The sequence below is a fragment of the Erpetoichthys calabaricus genome, chromosome 13 (assembly GCF_900747795.2).
Source record: "Erpetoichthys calabaricus chromosome 13, fErpCal1.3, whole genome shotgun sequence".
NCBI classification, from domain to species: Eukaryota; Metazoa; Chordata; class Cladistia; order Polypteriformes; family Polypteridae; genus Erpetoichthys; species Erpetoichthys calabaricus.
The window spans coordinates 112,656,976-112,674,387 of NC_041406.2; the positions used below are offsets into that span (position 1 = coordinate 112,656,976).

General features: G+C 40.9%; 1 protein-coding gene across 1 annotated transcript in view; it reads right to left on the bottom strand.

The window, feature by feature from the left end:
• smarcc1a (SWI/SNF related, matrix associated, actin dependent regulator of chromatin, subfamily c, member 1a) overlaps positions 1–17,412 on the bottom strand; it is a 118,717-nt gene that overhangs the window by 25,388 nt on the left and 75,917 nt on the right. Inside the window, 5 exon segments of the mRNA XM_051936171.1 lie at positions 4,138–4,299; positions 4,450–4,708; positions 8,356–8,415; positions 8,780–8,893; positions 13,335–13,488. Of these exon segments, the coding sequence (XP_051792131.1) occupies positions 4,138–4,299; positions 4,450–4,708; positions 8,356–8,415; positions 8,780–8,893; positions 13,335–13,488 (749 nt within the window).

Consider the following 17,412-nt stretch of genomic DNA (forward strand, 5'->3'; position numbering starts at 1 on the left):
TCCTGACTTCTTCACCTGGACGCTGGTGTTCACCTGTATCAGTGAGTTGAATGCCACCGGAGACGCAAACGCACCCGCCGCCGTTGTGGGAAAAGAGCCGGAATTGCTGTTAAACAATGCTGACTCAAGTCCCAGAGCTTTGATTCCCGATGCCTGCGAGTCGTCTATGACCCATCTTCTCGTGCTCAGGACACCATCACTGGTTCATGGGCGCTGGACACCAGATTTAATTTCTCCATTTCAAGACAGCATCACTTTTCCTTGGCCTGCAATCAAGTAGTAAACACTGCTAATCTTCGCACGCTCACCCATGCTCATCCTGCAACAAGCTCTTCTACCTCTATCAAGGCTGCTCTCTTGAACGTGAGATCAGTGTCTAATAAAACTTTTATTCTGCAAGACTTTATTACCTCAAATAATCTGGATTTCTTCTTCATCACTGAGACTTGGATTTTAAATGGTGACTCTTCTTGTTTTACTGACATGACTCCACCAGGTTATTCATTTTTAAACTCTCCTCGCCTGACTCGTCGTGGGGGGATTGCCACTATTTTTAAAAGTATGTTCTTGTGTTGCAGCCTTACAAGGGGTCCGTTTAGCAGCTTTGAACTTCAACTTTTCGAAGTGTGCAGCTTCCCTTCTCTGCTGTTTGCCGTGGTTTATAGACCTCCTGTAATTAATGATACTTTCATCTCTGAATTCTCTGATCTCTTGGCCGATATCACCCTCTCTCATGATAAATTTTTGTTGCTGATTTCAACATTCACGTTTGTTGTCAATGGAAACCTTTGGTCAATGACTTTTTAATCACTTTTGAACTCATTTGATTTTATACAGCATATTAATACGCTAACCCACTCTCTCGGTCACACCCTTGATCTCGTTCTTACTTGTGATATTTCAGTGAATAATATTGATTTATGTGATGTTTCTTTTACTGATCATTTTTCTATAATGATGGATCTGAATATTACTGTTGATGTCCCGACTAATAGCTATCCCCCACGCTGCTCGCGCTTTTTAAATTCTTCTATTATATCTGATTTTAAAACCATTTTCTCTAGTCTTTATGTGCATGACCAAAATAATGGTATCGAAGATTCTGTCATAAAATTTAATTGTTCCTGTAAAACGATTTTAGACTCAATTACTCCACCCAAGAAACGCAGTAATAAGGGTAGACTGCTCCCTGGCTAAATGAAAATACACGATCACTGCGCCGTGCCTGTCGAACTGTTGAACGGCATTGGAAGAAAGATGGACTGATTGTCTCTAAACAGATTTTTAGGACTTCTCTCTTCAATTTCCAGGCTGAAGTTAAGATAATGAAACAAAACTTCTTTGCCGATTTAGTATCCCGTCACTCAAAGAATCCTAGGGTCTTATTTAATTCAATTAATGCGGCCATTCACCCCCACTCTGCGATGGGATCAAATAGCATTGTTCATTCATGTGACCAGTTTCTATCAAACTTTGTCAGCAAAATCGATACTATCCGCTGTGGCATTGTTCAAACGGGCTATGAACTTTCTACTGTTAATCATGACATTGTCTTAGAATCCTTTGATCTAGTCTCACTTTCACAGCTAAAAAGAACTATTGACACCCTTAAACCAGCCCCCAGTCCTCTGGATATTGTACCACCACATCTCTTAGTGGAAGCCTTTTATGTGTTGGGCCCACCCTTACTAGCCATCATCAATGATTCTATTAGTTTGGGAGTTGTGCCCTCATTTTTTAAACATGCTGCAGTCCGTTCCCGTCTAAAAAAGGCAGAATTAGATCCTGGAGTTTTAGCCAATTTTCGTCCAATTTCTTAACTGCCATTTCTGGCTAAAATTCTAGAATTATTTATAATCAATTGGTTGATCACCTTAACTCCAATAATTTATCTGAGATCTACCAATCTGGCTTTAGGCGTTATCATAGTGTTGAAACGGCTTATAGATAGATAGATTATAGTGGGTCCATCAGCTAAAGCCCAAATTGGTCTTGGACTTCTCGGCTATTTCTCTGTCTTTTCCAAACCTCAAGTCCGCAATCTTGGCGTTACCTTTGATAGTAACCTCTCTTTTGAGAAACAAGTAAATTCTGTAGTCAAGAGTCGCTTTTTCCAACTTCCTCTATTAGGTAAGATAAAGCCTTTTTTATCTTCTAGGGATCTTGAGATAGCTACTCATGCGTTTATTTTTTCTCGCCTCGATTACTGCAACTCGCTGTATTCTGAGATTAATAAATCCCTGATACACAGGTTACAGCTGGTCCAAAATGCTGCCGCTCGCTTTCTGGTTGGGGCAAGAAAGTATGACTGTTTCTCCTATTTTAGCTTCTTTACACTGGCTGCCTGTCAGTTTTCGAATTGATTTTAAAATCCTGCTGCTAGTTTTTAAATCTTTACATGGGCTTGCTCCTGCCTATTTATCTGAACTGTGCGTTTTACATCAGCCACCTAGAGTGCTTAGATTTTCTGGTCAGCTGTCTCTGGTTGTCCCTCGTACCAAGTGTAAAACCAAGGGGGACAGGGCTTTTGCAGCTGCTGCGCCTCACCTGTGGAACTCTTTACCTCATCATATAAAGGAGTCTTCTACAATTGAATTGTTCAAAACAAGACTAAAGACTCATTTCTATTCACTTGCATTCCATGACCTTCAGTAATACTGATGGTTTCCTCTTTGTGATTATATAACATTACAACATTACTTCTATTTTTTATGTATATAACATTACTTCAATATATTATGTATTTTATTTTACGTTCATATATTTTATTTCTATTTATGTTTTATGTTAATTTGTTTTGTTTTTCTTTTATTCTATTATTGTAAAGCACTTTGGCAACAGCATTACTATGTTGTTTTAAATGTGCTATATAAATAAATTGACATTTACATGACATTCACATATTTGTCAAAAATAAATATTTTTTGTTGATTTGATAAGGTTAAACCATTTCTTTGTGTTCTTTTTCTTTTAAAAAAAGTTAGTTTTTGGAACAATATTCAGCCCTGGGAGAAAAGAAAGAAACAAAAAAAAAATTAGCCCTAAAAGAGTTAAGCTATGTTTCTAACACTGAGTCTGGTTGTGTTTCAAAAACAAAATAAAAATGAAATCAATAAACGAACTGTAATGATCAAGGCAGCAGAGTGGCACAGCAGTTAGTACTGTTGCCTCAGAGCAACACAGTCTGGGGTTCATATCCTGAGCTTAGGCAATACATGTGTGAAATCTGCATATTGTTCCTGCATCAAAGTGGGTTTTGTCCCACATCCCAAAAGGACAGCATGTCAGATAAAGATACTGGGCAACTGCAAATTGACCACGAATAAGTGTTTCCAGGAAAAAACCTAGCCTGACATCTAAGGCTTGTTCGCACACTGCTTTTCATTGTTAATAAATTTGTAAATCTGTTTAAAAACATGTTTTCACTTTGTTATTATGGGTTATTGAGTACAGACTGATAGGCAAAAATGACAACTTTAACAATGTAAAAAATCTGCAACAGAATAAATTGTCCAGAAGGTATAGAAGTCTAAATACTTTCTGAAGCCACTGTATGTTTATGTTATGTTTTTGGGTTAATTTGACTTTTTACTATGCTACAGAAAAGAATGACATTAATGTAAGGCATATAATTGGCTTGCACCATCACGTTAAATTACTCCGGCAAAACATAATGTAGTTCTCTCTTCAGGTCTAGCTGATCAGAGTATGTGAAGGCTAATTTAAAATTAAATCTACAAAACAAAGTTTGCAGACATTGAAGGGGTCTAAATGCTTTCTGAATTCTGATCAATAAAGAGAAGCATATTAGTTCTGCAATATTCAATACAATACTGAAGTTTCCATTTAGACTACACTCAAAGTGCTAGCAAGGAACAATGGTTAAGACAATAGGTACAGAGACATGACAACTTATACTTGTTTAACTAGTAAACTTTCAGATAGCTAAAGGGAAACAATACTTCCAAATAAACCATCATACCAAGTATTTGTTTAATATACCGAAGGTTAATATAACTGCCGTATTACTGGTACGGAAGGCAAAGAGTACTCTGTTTAAATATGATCAAGCCTACTTTTTGTGAACATCTCCTTGATTTATTTGTGTTATGTGGTAATGGATTGTATGTAGCATACCATTTTTTTCTGGCTCTTCAGGGGCAGTACCCGCAATCCCACTGCTCTCTAGTCCAAATGCTGGGTCCACCTTGCCTGTGGTCTTTGCAGCTTCCTGCACCTTCTTCACATGAGCCTCTACCAGCTCTGCAGGAACTTCTTCACGCACCCGAGAAAACTCCTCTGAAAGTAAAGAGAACAATCATAAAATATTTTCAGCAGTACAGTTAAATTACCCGCATGCTTCACATACACCATTCTTGTGACACTGTTCTATTATTGTTAAGTTTGCAAGTGCTGACAAACAAGGAGGAATGAAAAACAGACACTTACCAAGTGCAGCTTTTGCAGCAGCGGCTGCCACACGTGGGTCCACTACAGAAGCAAGGAAGGCTACAGTGCTCATCACAGGGTTTCCTGACTGACTGAAAGGTACAGGCTGGTAGGCTAGAGGTCCCAGGGAAGCATCAGAGTTTTCTAGATAGGGGTCTTCAATAGGAAGCCTCAGGAAGTGCAGAATGCACTCATCCTGTGTGCGGCTGCCAACATGCTCAGATACCTTGTTCCAGTCATCCTTGTACATCTCAAGTGCCTGGAAGCAGCAAATTTCAGAATACAATTAAGTAACAGCAACAGTCAGCAGATGTCACAAAAAATATTTAAACTGGCATAATATAACATTTAATTGCAAACTGCACAGAAAGCCCACACAAAGAAATGTATTTTTTTTCTGCCGATCTAACCAAACTGAAAATCAAAAAATTAAGCACTCAAAAAACACCCTAAGTAAAAGACAAGTATGTCAAATTTATACCACTCATCATGCAAGAAACTAGTCTTGAGTAAAAATATCAAATACCTGTACTGATTATGAACCTGACAGCATAGCAGACTACTCTGGCTACTATGGTAAAAAAATGTATCCAATTTAAACACATACTTGGGTCACTGGATAAAACACTTCTTTTATCCAATATTAGATTAATTTCACTGCTAGAAACACAAAGTTGTTGTCATGTGACAAAAATACCACTAACTAGGCTGTACACAACTGGTGATTAAGATTTCGGACAGACAAAACCATATTAATAATAATAATAATAAATTTTATTTGTATTGCACTTTATATTTTAGCAATCGCAAACAGCTACAGAGTCAAAATAAAATCTATAAAATACTTTAACAAAATGTCTTTCTGAAAAGATGAGTTTTTAGGTTTCGTTTAAAGGCATCAGTCGACTGTGGGGCTCTCAGGTAATCAGGGAGGGCGTTCCATAGCCTCGGCGCCACAGATGAAAAAGCCCTATCACCCATGCTGCTGAGCTTAGTTCTGGGGACTTGGACGGTGTTAGTGTCTACAGAGCAGAGGGTATGTGAAGAGGTATGAGGGGTGAGAAGTTCCTGTAAGTAAAGGGGGGCATGTCCATAAATGCACTGATGGGTGAGGAGGGAGACCTTGGACTCTATTCTGAGTAGGACAGGGAGCCAGTGAAGGGTTTTCAGGATGGGGGTGATGTGATCATGCTTTCACACCCTCATCAGGATCCTGGCAGCGCTGTTCTGAATACACTGAAGTCTCTGGATACTCTTGCCAGGAATCCCGATGAGGAGCGCATTACAGTAATCCAGCCTGGAGGAGACAAAGGCATGGACGAGCTTCTCTGCGTCTACCAGGGTGAGTGTTGGGCGGAGTTTGGCGATGTTCTTGAGGTGATAGAAAGATGACTTACAGAGGTGTTTGATGTGGGTGTCAAAGGTGAGTTGTGAGTCCATTTTAACACCCAAAGTGGTGACAGATGTGGAAAGGGGGATGTTTTGGCCAGAGAAAGTGATACTGGTGATGGCAGAAGAGCAGAGACGGTGTGGTGTGGTGTGCAAACTAAGATGGCTTCTGTTTTGGATCTGTTCAGCTGAAGGAAGCTGAGCCTCATCCATGCCTCTATCTCCTCCAGGCTGGTAGTCAGTGTGGATGTTGGCAGAGGAGCAATAGAGGAGGTGGGGGTAGTCCTGAGGTAAAGCTGAGTGTCATTGGCATAGCAATGGAAAGATAAACAATGTCTGCTAATGACAATTCCAAGGGGGAGCATGTAGCTGGTGAAAAGGATGGGGCCTAGCACAGAGCCCTGTGGGACACCACAGGAGACGTTGTGGGTGTGAGATTTTGCGCTACCCAGGGCGACATGCGCAGTTCTGCCGGTCAGGTATGATGTGAACCAGTTGTAAACATTTCCTGAGAGTCCAATAGTGTATTGCAGACGGTGAAGGAGGATGTTGTGGTCTATTGTGTCAAAAGCAGTTGTCAGGACAAGAAGAATGAGTAGAGAAGGGGAACCAGTATCTGCTGTCATCAGAAGGTCATTTGTGACCCTCACCAAGGCTGTTTTGGTGCTATGGCCAGGGCGGAAACCAGACAAACTTTTCAAACAGGTTATTCAGTTTGAGGTGATCATGAAGTTGTGCTGCAACTGTTTTTTCCAGAACTTTGGAGAGAAATGGAAGATTGGAGATGGGCCTATAGTTAGAGAGAACTTCAGGATCCAGGGTGGGTTTTTTCAGTAGAGGTCTGATGACAGCAGTTTTTAGTGCAGAAGGATTATGGCCAGCCAGAAGGGAATAATTTATAATCCTGGTGATAAGTGAAGAGATGGCAGAGATGTTGGCCCTCAGCAGGGCTGAGGGAAAAGGGTCCAAGGAACTGGTAGATGGTTTCATTTTCCTGATGACGTCCTCCACCTCTTCCCGTGTGGCAACAGAGAAGGAGCAAAGGGGCTGGACAGTCTCAGACAGTGGGTCGACAGTTGGGGAGGGTAGGATATCCATAGTGGAGAGGTGTAAGCGGATGTTATCAACTTTTTGTTTGAAAAAATTGATGTGCATGTTGCACCTCTCATCGATGGCCTCGGAGTGAGCAGGTGAATGAGGTTTGAGAAGGTGATTTATAGTTGAAAAAAGTTTTTGGAATAAAACCTGGACCGTGCAACCTTCAGAGCTTCTGCATATGCCCTCTTGTGTTCCCTGTAAGCCTGTTTGTGGACAGTCAGCCCAGAGGCCTTGAGCCGCCGCTCAAGGACATGCCCAGCCGCCTTCATTTTTCAAAGCTCGCAGGTGTACCAAGGTGCTGAGCACGAGAATGAGACGGACCTGGATATTAAGGGGGCGTGGAAGTCCAGGAGACTGCTCAGGGACTGGTTGTAGAAATCCACGAGGTCAGCAACAGAGAGAGAGCTGGTAAGGTCAGAGGAGAGAAGTTTAAGGTCCAGGGCCAAGGTATCCACATTGATGTTCTTCAGTTTCTGAAATTGATCTGTCGTTTTGGTTTGGCACGGGGGGAGAAAAAAGGCAGCTCCATTGACACTACTTTGTGGTCTGAAATACCAAGATCATATACCTGTAGGTTACTGATTGGGACAGAGTTTGAAATGACCAAGTCAAGTGTGTGACTCCTGAAATGTGTGGGGACATCAACATGTTGTTGTAGGTTGAGAGAATCTAGCAGCTCAAGGAAGTCAACAGTGAGATAACCTGTGGGATTGTCAACATGAATATTTATATCTCCTAGGATTATGACAAAAATGTCAACAATGTTTGGAGATTTTTCAGATAAAGGATGTTTCAAGATAAAATAGTTATACATGATAATAATTGCACTGAATGGTAGAGACGTGTTAAATGTTAACTTGCACATGTAATTAAGAATTTCACTTTACGCTGTACAAATGACAATAATGATTCTATAAACTTATACTGAAGTCACACTCAGGTCTGTCAGGTGACATTATTGTATAAATGAAATCCATGAAGCCTATGAATTGTTTCACATATTTAAAGCAATGCTGTTAAAAATGACTTTCTTTTCGGGTTTAACTACATTCTTAAAACAACAAGAAAAAAGGTTTAAATTCTCATCAAATCCAACAGAAGTCAAATAATATCCCAAGGAAAGAGAATCCGAACACTCTGAATATAAAAAATCTCAGAAGATCAAAAGATCAAGTCAAAAGTTAGGATAAAGACATTTCAATCATGATCGTTCCAGAGGATCCTGAAGAGTGACTGAAACTATTTAATAAGACTACAGATTACCAGATACTGTGTTATAATAGTTACAAAAAATGCTATTCAGTGGGCAACAATTTAAGAATCAGCAAAGCTTCAAACACAGGTACAATTTTTACTTGCAGTCATGTTAAAGTGGCAGTATGAAGTAAAACACAACCTTAACTTTTAATAAATACCTACCTCCAGTAAAAGTAAAGTTTCCTGTTCAGTCCACTCACGTCCGGCACTGGCTCCTTTACTCTATTATAAAGAGAATAAAAAAAGACATTCATCATACGGCAAAAAATTAATCTTAATGCCCTAGGGATGAACAAGCTGACCCAATGATTCACGAATAAAGACACGGAAAGGAAAAACAGAACCTGATTTGTATATATTATGGCCAAAATAAGTAACACTTTAGTAAACAGGGAAATACCACTTAAAAATTAGCCAAAATTTAATGCTAAATTGAAATCACTGACAGCAGCCACAGGGTTTAAAAAAAAAACAAAACAAAAAAAAAAACAGAAAAAGATGAATGGCCTTATTAATATAATGCTACAGTCTCAACAGATATTTACACTCTGACAAAAGCATATTTTATATTCATGTCATCTCTCACCTTGTTCAGAGTTTTCTTAGAGTAGATATCTGTGCGTAATCCAAAGTTCTGCAGGTCTGTAGGTTTCTCTTTTGCTTTCTCAGGAAAGTTTAACATTTGCTGTGATGCAGGGACCTATAATCAAAAGGGGAAATGCAACTAAAATGAAGACTCCAATGTACCCTCGAATTATATCTGTGATTGGTCATTTCCTATTCACTATTGAATTTCCAATTGTACATTTTATTTTTCTACCTCTCTTTGTGTATCTCTATAAAATATCTTGAGACTTAAATAAAAAGCATTTTTTGCCCTAAAAACTTCATATACTTTTTCACAAAACAAAGTGATCTGTCTTCCAGTATGAATTCTCTCCATCTCTCTCTGTGATTGCTTGTAAAATATCCTGGTTTTGGCAGATAAACTAAGCAGTCATTTCTTCTACACTTCACCAATGAACAGGTAGTTTTCACCCTTTAATGTCTGACAGCTAGCTCCCACTTGCACAGGTCCCAAACATTAAGACGTTAAATCTATTAAGTTCTATTTGTAAACATGTTTTACTCTGGTATTTACTTTGTCACTACACACCAAATGACCTTTTTGTTATTTATATCTACCCATCATATATTGCTTACGAGTGTATAAAGTCTGGTTTCCTTATCTTTCTTTACAAAATGTAATGTATTTCCAGCATAATATTCAGTTTAATTCAGATAATTTCTACATAACACTCCATCATGAGGGCAAGTGTGAAAAGTATTCTGGTAAAATGAAAATTTAAACTTCACCAAGTACCAATTATTTAAGTACATTTTCTGACACAGATTTGTCACATAGATATACTCCTTTAAAGCAAAAGTTTTTACTGGGATGGCAGATACAGTGCATCCGGAAAGTATTCACAGCGCATCACTTTTTCCACATTTTGTTATGTTACAGCCTTATACCAAAATGGATTAAATTCATTTCTTTCCTCAGAATTCTACACACAACAGCCCATAATGACAACGTGAAAAAAGTTTACTTGAGATTTTTGCAAACTTATTAAAAATAAAAAAATTGAGAAAGCACATATACATAAGTATTCACAGCCTTTGCCATGAACCTCAAAATTGAGCTCAGGAGCATCCTGTTTCCCCTGATCATCCTTGAGATGTTTCTGCAGCTTAACTGGAGTCCACCTGTGGTAAATTCAATTGATTGGACATGATTTGGAAAGGCACACACCTATCTATATGTAACCTGAGTCAGGTTTCAAAAGGAATATATATAACTGCGAGTTTTCTGTAAATAAAGTTTATTGAAGTTGAGTATATATGTAGGTGTCCTCGGATTGGTTGGGGGGGAGACGCCATGTAAGATAGTTAAACAACAGATGTAAGATAGTTCGGAAGAGTTGCGGTACGAAGAGGAGAAAACGGGAGTGGTGAGAGAGAAAGAAAAAGAAAAGAGAGCTTCAGGCAAAACGCCGAAGCGAGAAGAAAGAGAGAGTTTCAGGCAAAACGCCGAAGCGAGAAGAAAGAGAGAGCTTCAGGCAAAACGCCGAGGCCAGAAGAAAGAAAGTTTCAGGCAAAACGCCGAGACCAGAAGAAAGAGAGTTTTAGGCAGCACGCCGAAGCAAGACGGAGAAAGAACGAGAAGTTGTGACTGTTCAGGCAAAACGCCGAAGCAGGACTGACAGAACGAAAGAGAAAGTTGTAGTTGAGGCAGCACGCCGAAGCAAGACGGACAGAAAGAGACAAGAGAGTCGCAGTTGAAGCAAAACGCCGATGCAAAACAGAGAAAGAAAGAAGGACTAAATGTAGCAAGCGGATAAAACAAAAAGGAGAGTTGTTGGATAAAGAGAAAGACGGCAGGCAGGACACAAGTGCAGAAAGGGTGATCAGTGAGTAAAGAGAGTGGTTGAGAAAAAGGGAGAAGGGAGAAGGAAGAATATACAAAACAAGGTCGGTGTGTTTTTTTGTTTATTTGTTTTAAAGTGGCTTGAGTAAATTCTCAAGTGAAGGGGCCAGTTTCTGTGTTGTTTGTTTGGCCACTACGCACCCGAGCTACGTTTGGGGCCCCCAACGGATTGAGTAATATTAATTGACTGTGGAAATATGTCCGGGTGAGCTCACCAATAGTGTCGGGACCAATATATATATCGGGTTATAAATAAGTTACTGTTTGTGTTTTATGTATAGTGTGTATATTGTAAATTATCAATTTAAAAAAAACTGTTTCACTTTCAATTTAGTAAAGAGAGTTTTGTTTATATATTTGAGTAACTGATTTGATTATTGATTATAAGGTTGAAGGTGGGTGATTGTGTACCTTCCCACCATAGAGGTGGCGACACCATTATAAAAGAGCTCAGGACCTTGCATACCGATAACGGAAGGGTGTTGCAAGGGGGTTACATATATAAGGTCCCACAGTCGACAGTTCCTATCAGAGCACAAACCAAGCATGAAGTCAAAGGAATTGTCTGTAGACCTTCTGGGGAAGGTTACAGAAAAATTTCTGCTGCTTTGAAGGTCCCAATGAGCACAGTGGCATCCATCATCCATAAGTAGAAGAAGTTTGAAAGCACCAGGACTCTTCCTAGAGCTGGCCAGCCATCTAAACTGAGCGATTGGGGGAGAAGGGCCTTAGTCAGGGAGGTGACCAAGAACCCGATGGTCACTCTGTCAGAGCTCCAGAGGTCCTCTATGGAGAGAGGAGAACCTTCCAGAAGGACAACCATCTCTGCAGCAATCCACCAATCAGGCCTGTAAGGTAGAGTGGCCAGACAGAAGCCACTCCTTAGTAAAAGGCACATGGCAGCCCGCCTGGAGTTTGCCAAAAGACACCTGAAGGACTCTCAGACCATGAGAAAGAAAATTCTCTGGTCTGATGAGACAAAGATTGAACTCTTTGGTGTGAATGCCAGGTGTCACGTTTGGAGGAAACCAGGCACCGCTCATCACCAGGCCAATACCATCCCTACAGTGAAGCATGGTGGTGGCAGCATCATGCTGTGGGGATGTTTTTCAGCGGCAGGGACGGGGAGACTAGTCAGGATAAAAGGAAAGATGACTGCAGCAATGTACAGAGACATCCTGGATGAAAACCTGCTCCAGAGTGCTGTTGACCTCAGACTGGGGCGACGGTTCATCTTTCAGCAGGACAACGACCCTAAGCACACAGCCAAGATATCAAAGGAGTGGCTTCAGGACAACTCTATGAATGTCCTTGAGTGGCCCAGCCTTGAATCCGATTGAACATCTCTGGAGAAATCTTAAAATGGCTGTGCACCGAAGCTTCCCATCCAAACTGATGGAGCTTGAGAGGTGCTGCAAAGAGGAATGGGTGAAACTGGCCAAGGATAGGTGTGCCAAGCTTGTGGCATCATATTCAAAAAGACTTGAGGCTATAATTGCTGCCAAAGGTGCATCGACAAAGTATTGAGCAAAGGCTGTGAATACTTATGTACATGTGATTTCTCAGTTTTTTATTTTTAATAAATTTGCAAAAACCTCAAGTAAACTTTTTTCACGTTGTCATTATGGGGTGTTGTGTGTAGAATTCTGAGGAAAAAAATTAATTTAACCAATTTTGGAATAAGGCTGAAACATAACAAAATGTGGAAAAAGTGATGCGCTGTGAATACTTTCTGGATGCACTGTATGTCTGGTACCGAATATGTCAGTTATGGTCTCTAGAGGGTGCGCCTGAACCAACCTCAAATGTTGTCTGCGAGGAAAAAATAAGTAAAATAGAAATCTACTCCTTTATACCAGAGTTCCCCTGGGTCATTAAATTCATATGCGTGATACCTCAGTATCAGACACTACATACATTCTTGTACTAGCTTTCTATTGCTTAGGGTGTCATATAAACATTGCAACTTGCATTGTGCCTCAAACTATGTATTTATGTAGAGTGAGTTCTGTATTAGTAAAAGCATTAATGAATATCATTCATTTGCATTAAGTCAACTTGACCACCATCAGCAACAATAGTCAGTCAGTAGTAATCATATCACAACAGTAATTTCTGGAAGAAGCAATAGTTTTTCCACCTCCATTACTTTGGCCTCATGTCCCCTGCCCCGTGTAATTCTGTAGGATTAGCCGACATCTCTGCAGTGTATGACTCTAGAATAAGCATGACTTATGCCTGCTAGGCTCATAATTAGTATTTTTGAACTCCACAACAAAAACACATAGAACTTTTTCAAAAGAAATATTTTGTTACATATTAATTTAAAAAAAATCATCAATAAAAAATTATAGAAATTTAGCTTGTTTGTGCTACTGCGATGTGTGTCTTATTAATGACTAACAGTTATTAAATCAATCAAAAAGGGTACAATATTAACTTTGAAGCACAGTCAAAATCTGCATCCCTAATAACTATTGTGCTATAAATTGACACAGACACTGGTAATCATCCCTAAGTGACACTTTAAATGGTTTTTTGGGTCAAAGACCAAATTAATTCACGTCTGTTCTAAGAGCAAATGGGTAGGAACACTTGTAATTAGGCAAAAATACTTAAAAAAGTGTCCAAAGAGTATATAATAACTTGACTGAGCACTAATCATACATACCTGTGGTGCTCGATGGTGAAGTGGTACTAAACCTGATGGTGTGTCCGCTAGCACATTAAAATGAGGTGTAGGTGGGGGACCCATTGGGAGAGGACGACTGTCAGTATCCACCTGGTAGTTGATTAGGCCCCATTGTTCCAAGAATGCATGGACCCTGCACAAGACAAAAAGTATGGTCAGTTTAGTTAATCTCTCTCTCTCTCTCATATATACACACATATATACATACGCATATACAGTGCTACCTCTGGTCACGACCGTAATTCGTTCCAAAACTCTGAATGCGACCCAATTAGGTTGCGACCTGAATGGAAATTCCCCATAAGATTGTATGTAAATACAATGAATCCGTTCCAGGCTGTACGAACTGTATGTAAATATATATATATATTTTTAAAGTTTTTTAAGCACAAAAATAGTTAATTATACCACAGAATGCACAGTCTAATAGTAAACTAAATGTAAAAACACTGAATAACACTGAGAAAACCATGAACAACAAAGAAAACTAACATTGTAAGAGTTTGTGCTAGACCCTTACGAACCACTCGCTGTAAACACTTTTTTCTTTTTAATGAGTTTTAAGCACAGGGGAAAAAAAATTAAATGCCACTTCTCTTGGGAAACTTTTCAAACCATCCTCTACTGGCTTTAAATTCCTCACCTTCGCCACTTGAGGAAGGATTTTTTTTTTTCAGCAAATCGCCACGAATCTTCCCAGCTTTCTCGCATATGATCGCCTCGCTTACGCTATCCCCTGCAAGTTGCTTCTCGTTCAACCGCATTAGCAACAGTTTTTCCACCTCTTCCAGCACTTGAGGCCTCTGCTTGGTTAACATTGTAACTCCTTTTGCAACATCAGCTGCTTTGTTACGCAAACAAAACGGGAAACGGCGAACGGGAAATCATTGCCGCATATGAACCGGAAGGGAAACTGGCCACCAGTGTTTTTGTTCACCACCAGAGCGTGTGGTTGTGAACAGATGCAAAATTTTGGTGAACGTTTTGATCGTAACCCAATTTGTACATGTTCGGAAACGTTTGTGACCAGCGGTTCTACTGTACACATACACACTGTCACACATGTGCGATTAGGAGACAACTAAAGGGCCTTAATAATAGTAATTTCATCCCTGACCAGGGGGCGGCAGGGTGCACTAATTCTCTCAATTCCTTACAGACCATTCTTGGAAAATCCCGCCCGGTTCTGGGGCAGCCAATGACGTCACTTCTGGTTCCGGCCCTAATGACATCACTTCATATCCTTGCATTTAAAGGCTGCCATTTTAGGGCAGCAAATTCAGTCCGGGACTAGACCTGAATTATGACCAGGTGGGGGCTGAGTTTCCGAGTGGGGGGTTCATCAAGACCCGATACAGGCTCCGCTCCCTATACGATTTTTCGGGCTAGTAGAAGTAGAAAGGGAGAGTGTGGAGAAGACACAGCAGTGGGCTGGTTTCTGTGGGAGAAGCGACAGGGACTTATGCTCTCTCGGAGGAGGTCCCAGATAAAAGTGGGGCATCCCCAGACCAGCAGGTGAGGAAAATAAGGGCATGGAACTTCGACCTAGGGAGGATGACCCGGCGACAAGCTTATGATGTCTGGGAAATGGTGGTCACTTGACTAAGGCCATTTGAATGCACCACTCTCCAAATAGCCCAAAAAGTTGCCTGTCTTATTTTTCTCCCCAATCATCTCACCCAGCCAGTCTGGGGAGATTTCATAAATATGGACGGGCTAATCGAGCTTGTTGAAACAACCCTGACGACCTCACAATCTGAGAGAGCAGAACAGTTCTTCAGCAGACACCATGGGAAGTACGTCCCACACAATCTGCCTTCTCTATACAAACCGGAGCCTGTGTCGACGTCCCCAGATCCGCGGGCGTGTAACTTACTCGGGGATAAGGCAGAATGTAAGTGGAGAGAGGGAGTTGGACTGGGTGCACTTTCAAACCCACTGTTGATGCCCCATACGGGAGTAGTAATCCTCAACGGGTTTAAAGTTGAAGCCCTCTTCGATTACGGCAGCAACATCTCTACTGTTGATTGCCATTATGTACTGCCACGACAGTGGAAAAAAATAAAGACCAGTACAACTTGTGTGCACGGAGATATCCAGTACTATAAAACCACCCGATGTTTCATCAGCCAGGGAGGATCGCTGAAAAAGATCTCTATAGCAGTCCTCCCAGATCCACCTTTTGCTGTGATTCTGAGGCGGGACTGGTCTAATATTAAAAGTGGTGTAGTACTGAACTCACCCAGATCTAAATTAGGTCTAGTAACAGACGTGAATAACACGTCTCAGATTGTCTCCATGCCGTGTAATCAGCCGTAGGCTGGTACGTCATCAGATCGCGCCTTGACAGATCGGGATGATTCCCCGCCCCTTGAGGTCAGATCAGATCAGATCCTCTCTCCGAAATAAGTTTTCAATTTAGAGAAACGCCAGCTTCATTTAAAAGGGAGCAATGGAATGATGACTCCCTAAAATTTGCGAAGAATGCAGTAGTGCTCGTCAACGGCCATCGCACACAACAACCCATGCCACAGGGACCCGACTTTGTTATAGAAAATGATTTATTATATCGGGTTGCTAATCCCATGAACGTACTGGCGGCAGGTCTGTGAATTAGCACATGCCCACCTCCTAGGAGGCCATCTGGCCACCGAAAAGACATTAGAGTGTATCAATCTCAGATTTTATTGGCCGGACATTAACAAGGAGGTTCACCGTTTTTGTATCTCTTGTTTGGAGTGCCAATTGCAGCAAATTCCTAGGAGGGACCGTGCTCCTCTCGTTCCCCTTCCCTTAACTGTTGTCCCATTTGAAAGAATAGGGGTCAATATAGTGGGACCCCTGGAGCCCTCAGCACGAGGACATAAATATATATTAGTCCTCGTAGATTATGCGACCCGATATCCAGAATCTGTTCCGTTGTGCTCAGCTACTTACAAAGCTATCGAACGAGAACTAGCAGGGGTCTTTACGCGAGTTGGCATCCCAAAGGAAGTCCTTACGGATCAAGGGACGCCGTTTACCTCAGAGACGTTCAGGGAAACTGCCAAGTTACTTAAAATAAAGCACTTAAGGACCACGGTGTATCATCCTCAAACCGATGGTCTAGTCAAGAGGTTTAATCAGACTCTCAAACATTTGCTTCACAAGGTGGTCAGTGGGGACGGGAGGAATTGGGATCCACTCCTTCCCCTCATTCTCTTTGCCTATAGGAAAGTCCCTCAAGCCTCGACAGGGTTCTTGCTCTTTGAATTATTATATGGACGACAACGCGGGGGTATATTGGATAATTTAAAAGAAGGTTGGGAAGGAGAGGTCCTTCCCTTGACTAATACAGTAATCCCTTGCTATATTGCGCTTCGACTTTCACGGCTTCACTCTATCGCGGATTTTATATGTAAGCATTTTTAAATATATAGCGTGTATTTTTCGCTGGTTCGTGGGTTTCAGTGGACAATGGGTCTTTTAATTTCTGGTACATGCTTCCTCAGTTGGTTTGCCCAGTTGATTTCATACAAGGGACGCTACTGGCGGATGGTTAAGAAGCTACCCAATCAGAGCACATATTACGTATTAAATAAAACTATTCAAATATATTGTGAGCAGGGGGGCTGTTCGCACCCCTAGAGGATACGAACGCTCCTCAAAAAACGCTGAAAGACAACCTTCACATTGCTCCCTTCCTTGTGGCTGCTTTGTCGTACGATATGCTTCCCGCACAGTGCTTCGCATACTTAAAAGCCCGAACAGCACCTATTGGTTTTTGATTGTTTGCTTTTCTCTCTCTCTCTGACATTCTCTGCTCCAGACGCGCACTCCTTTCAAGAGGAAGTTATGTTTGCATTCTTTTAATTGTGAGACGGAACTGTCACCTCTGTCTTGTCATGGAGCACATTTAAACTTTTGAAAAAGAGACAAATGTTTGTTTACATTGTCTGAATAAAGTTCCTGTCTCTACAACCTCCTGTGTTTCTGTGCAAATCTGTGACCCAAGCGTGACAATATAAAAACCACCATATAAACATATGCTTTTTACTTCGCAGATTTTCACCTATCG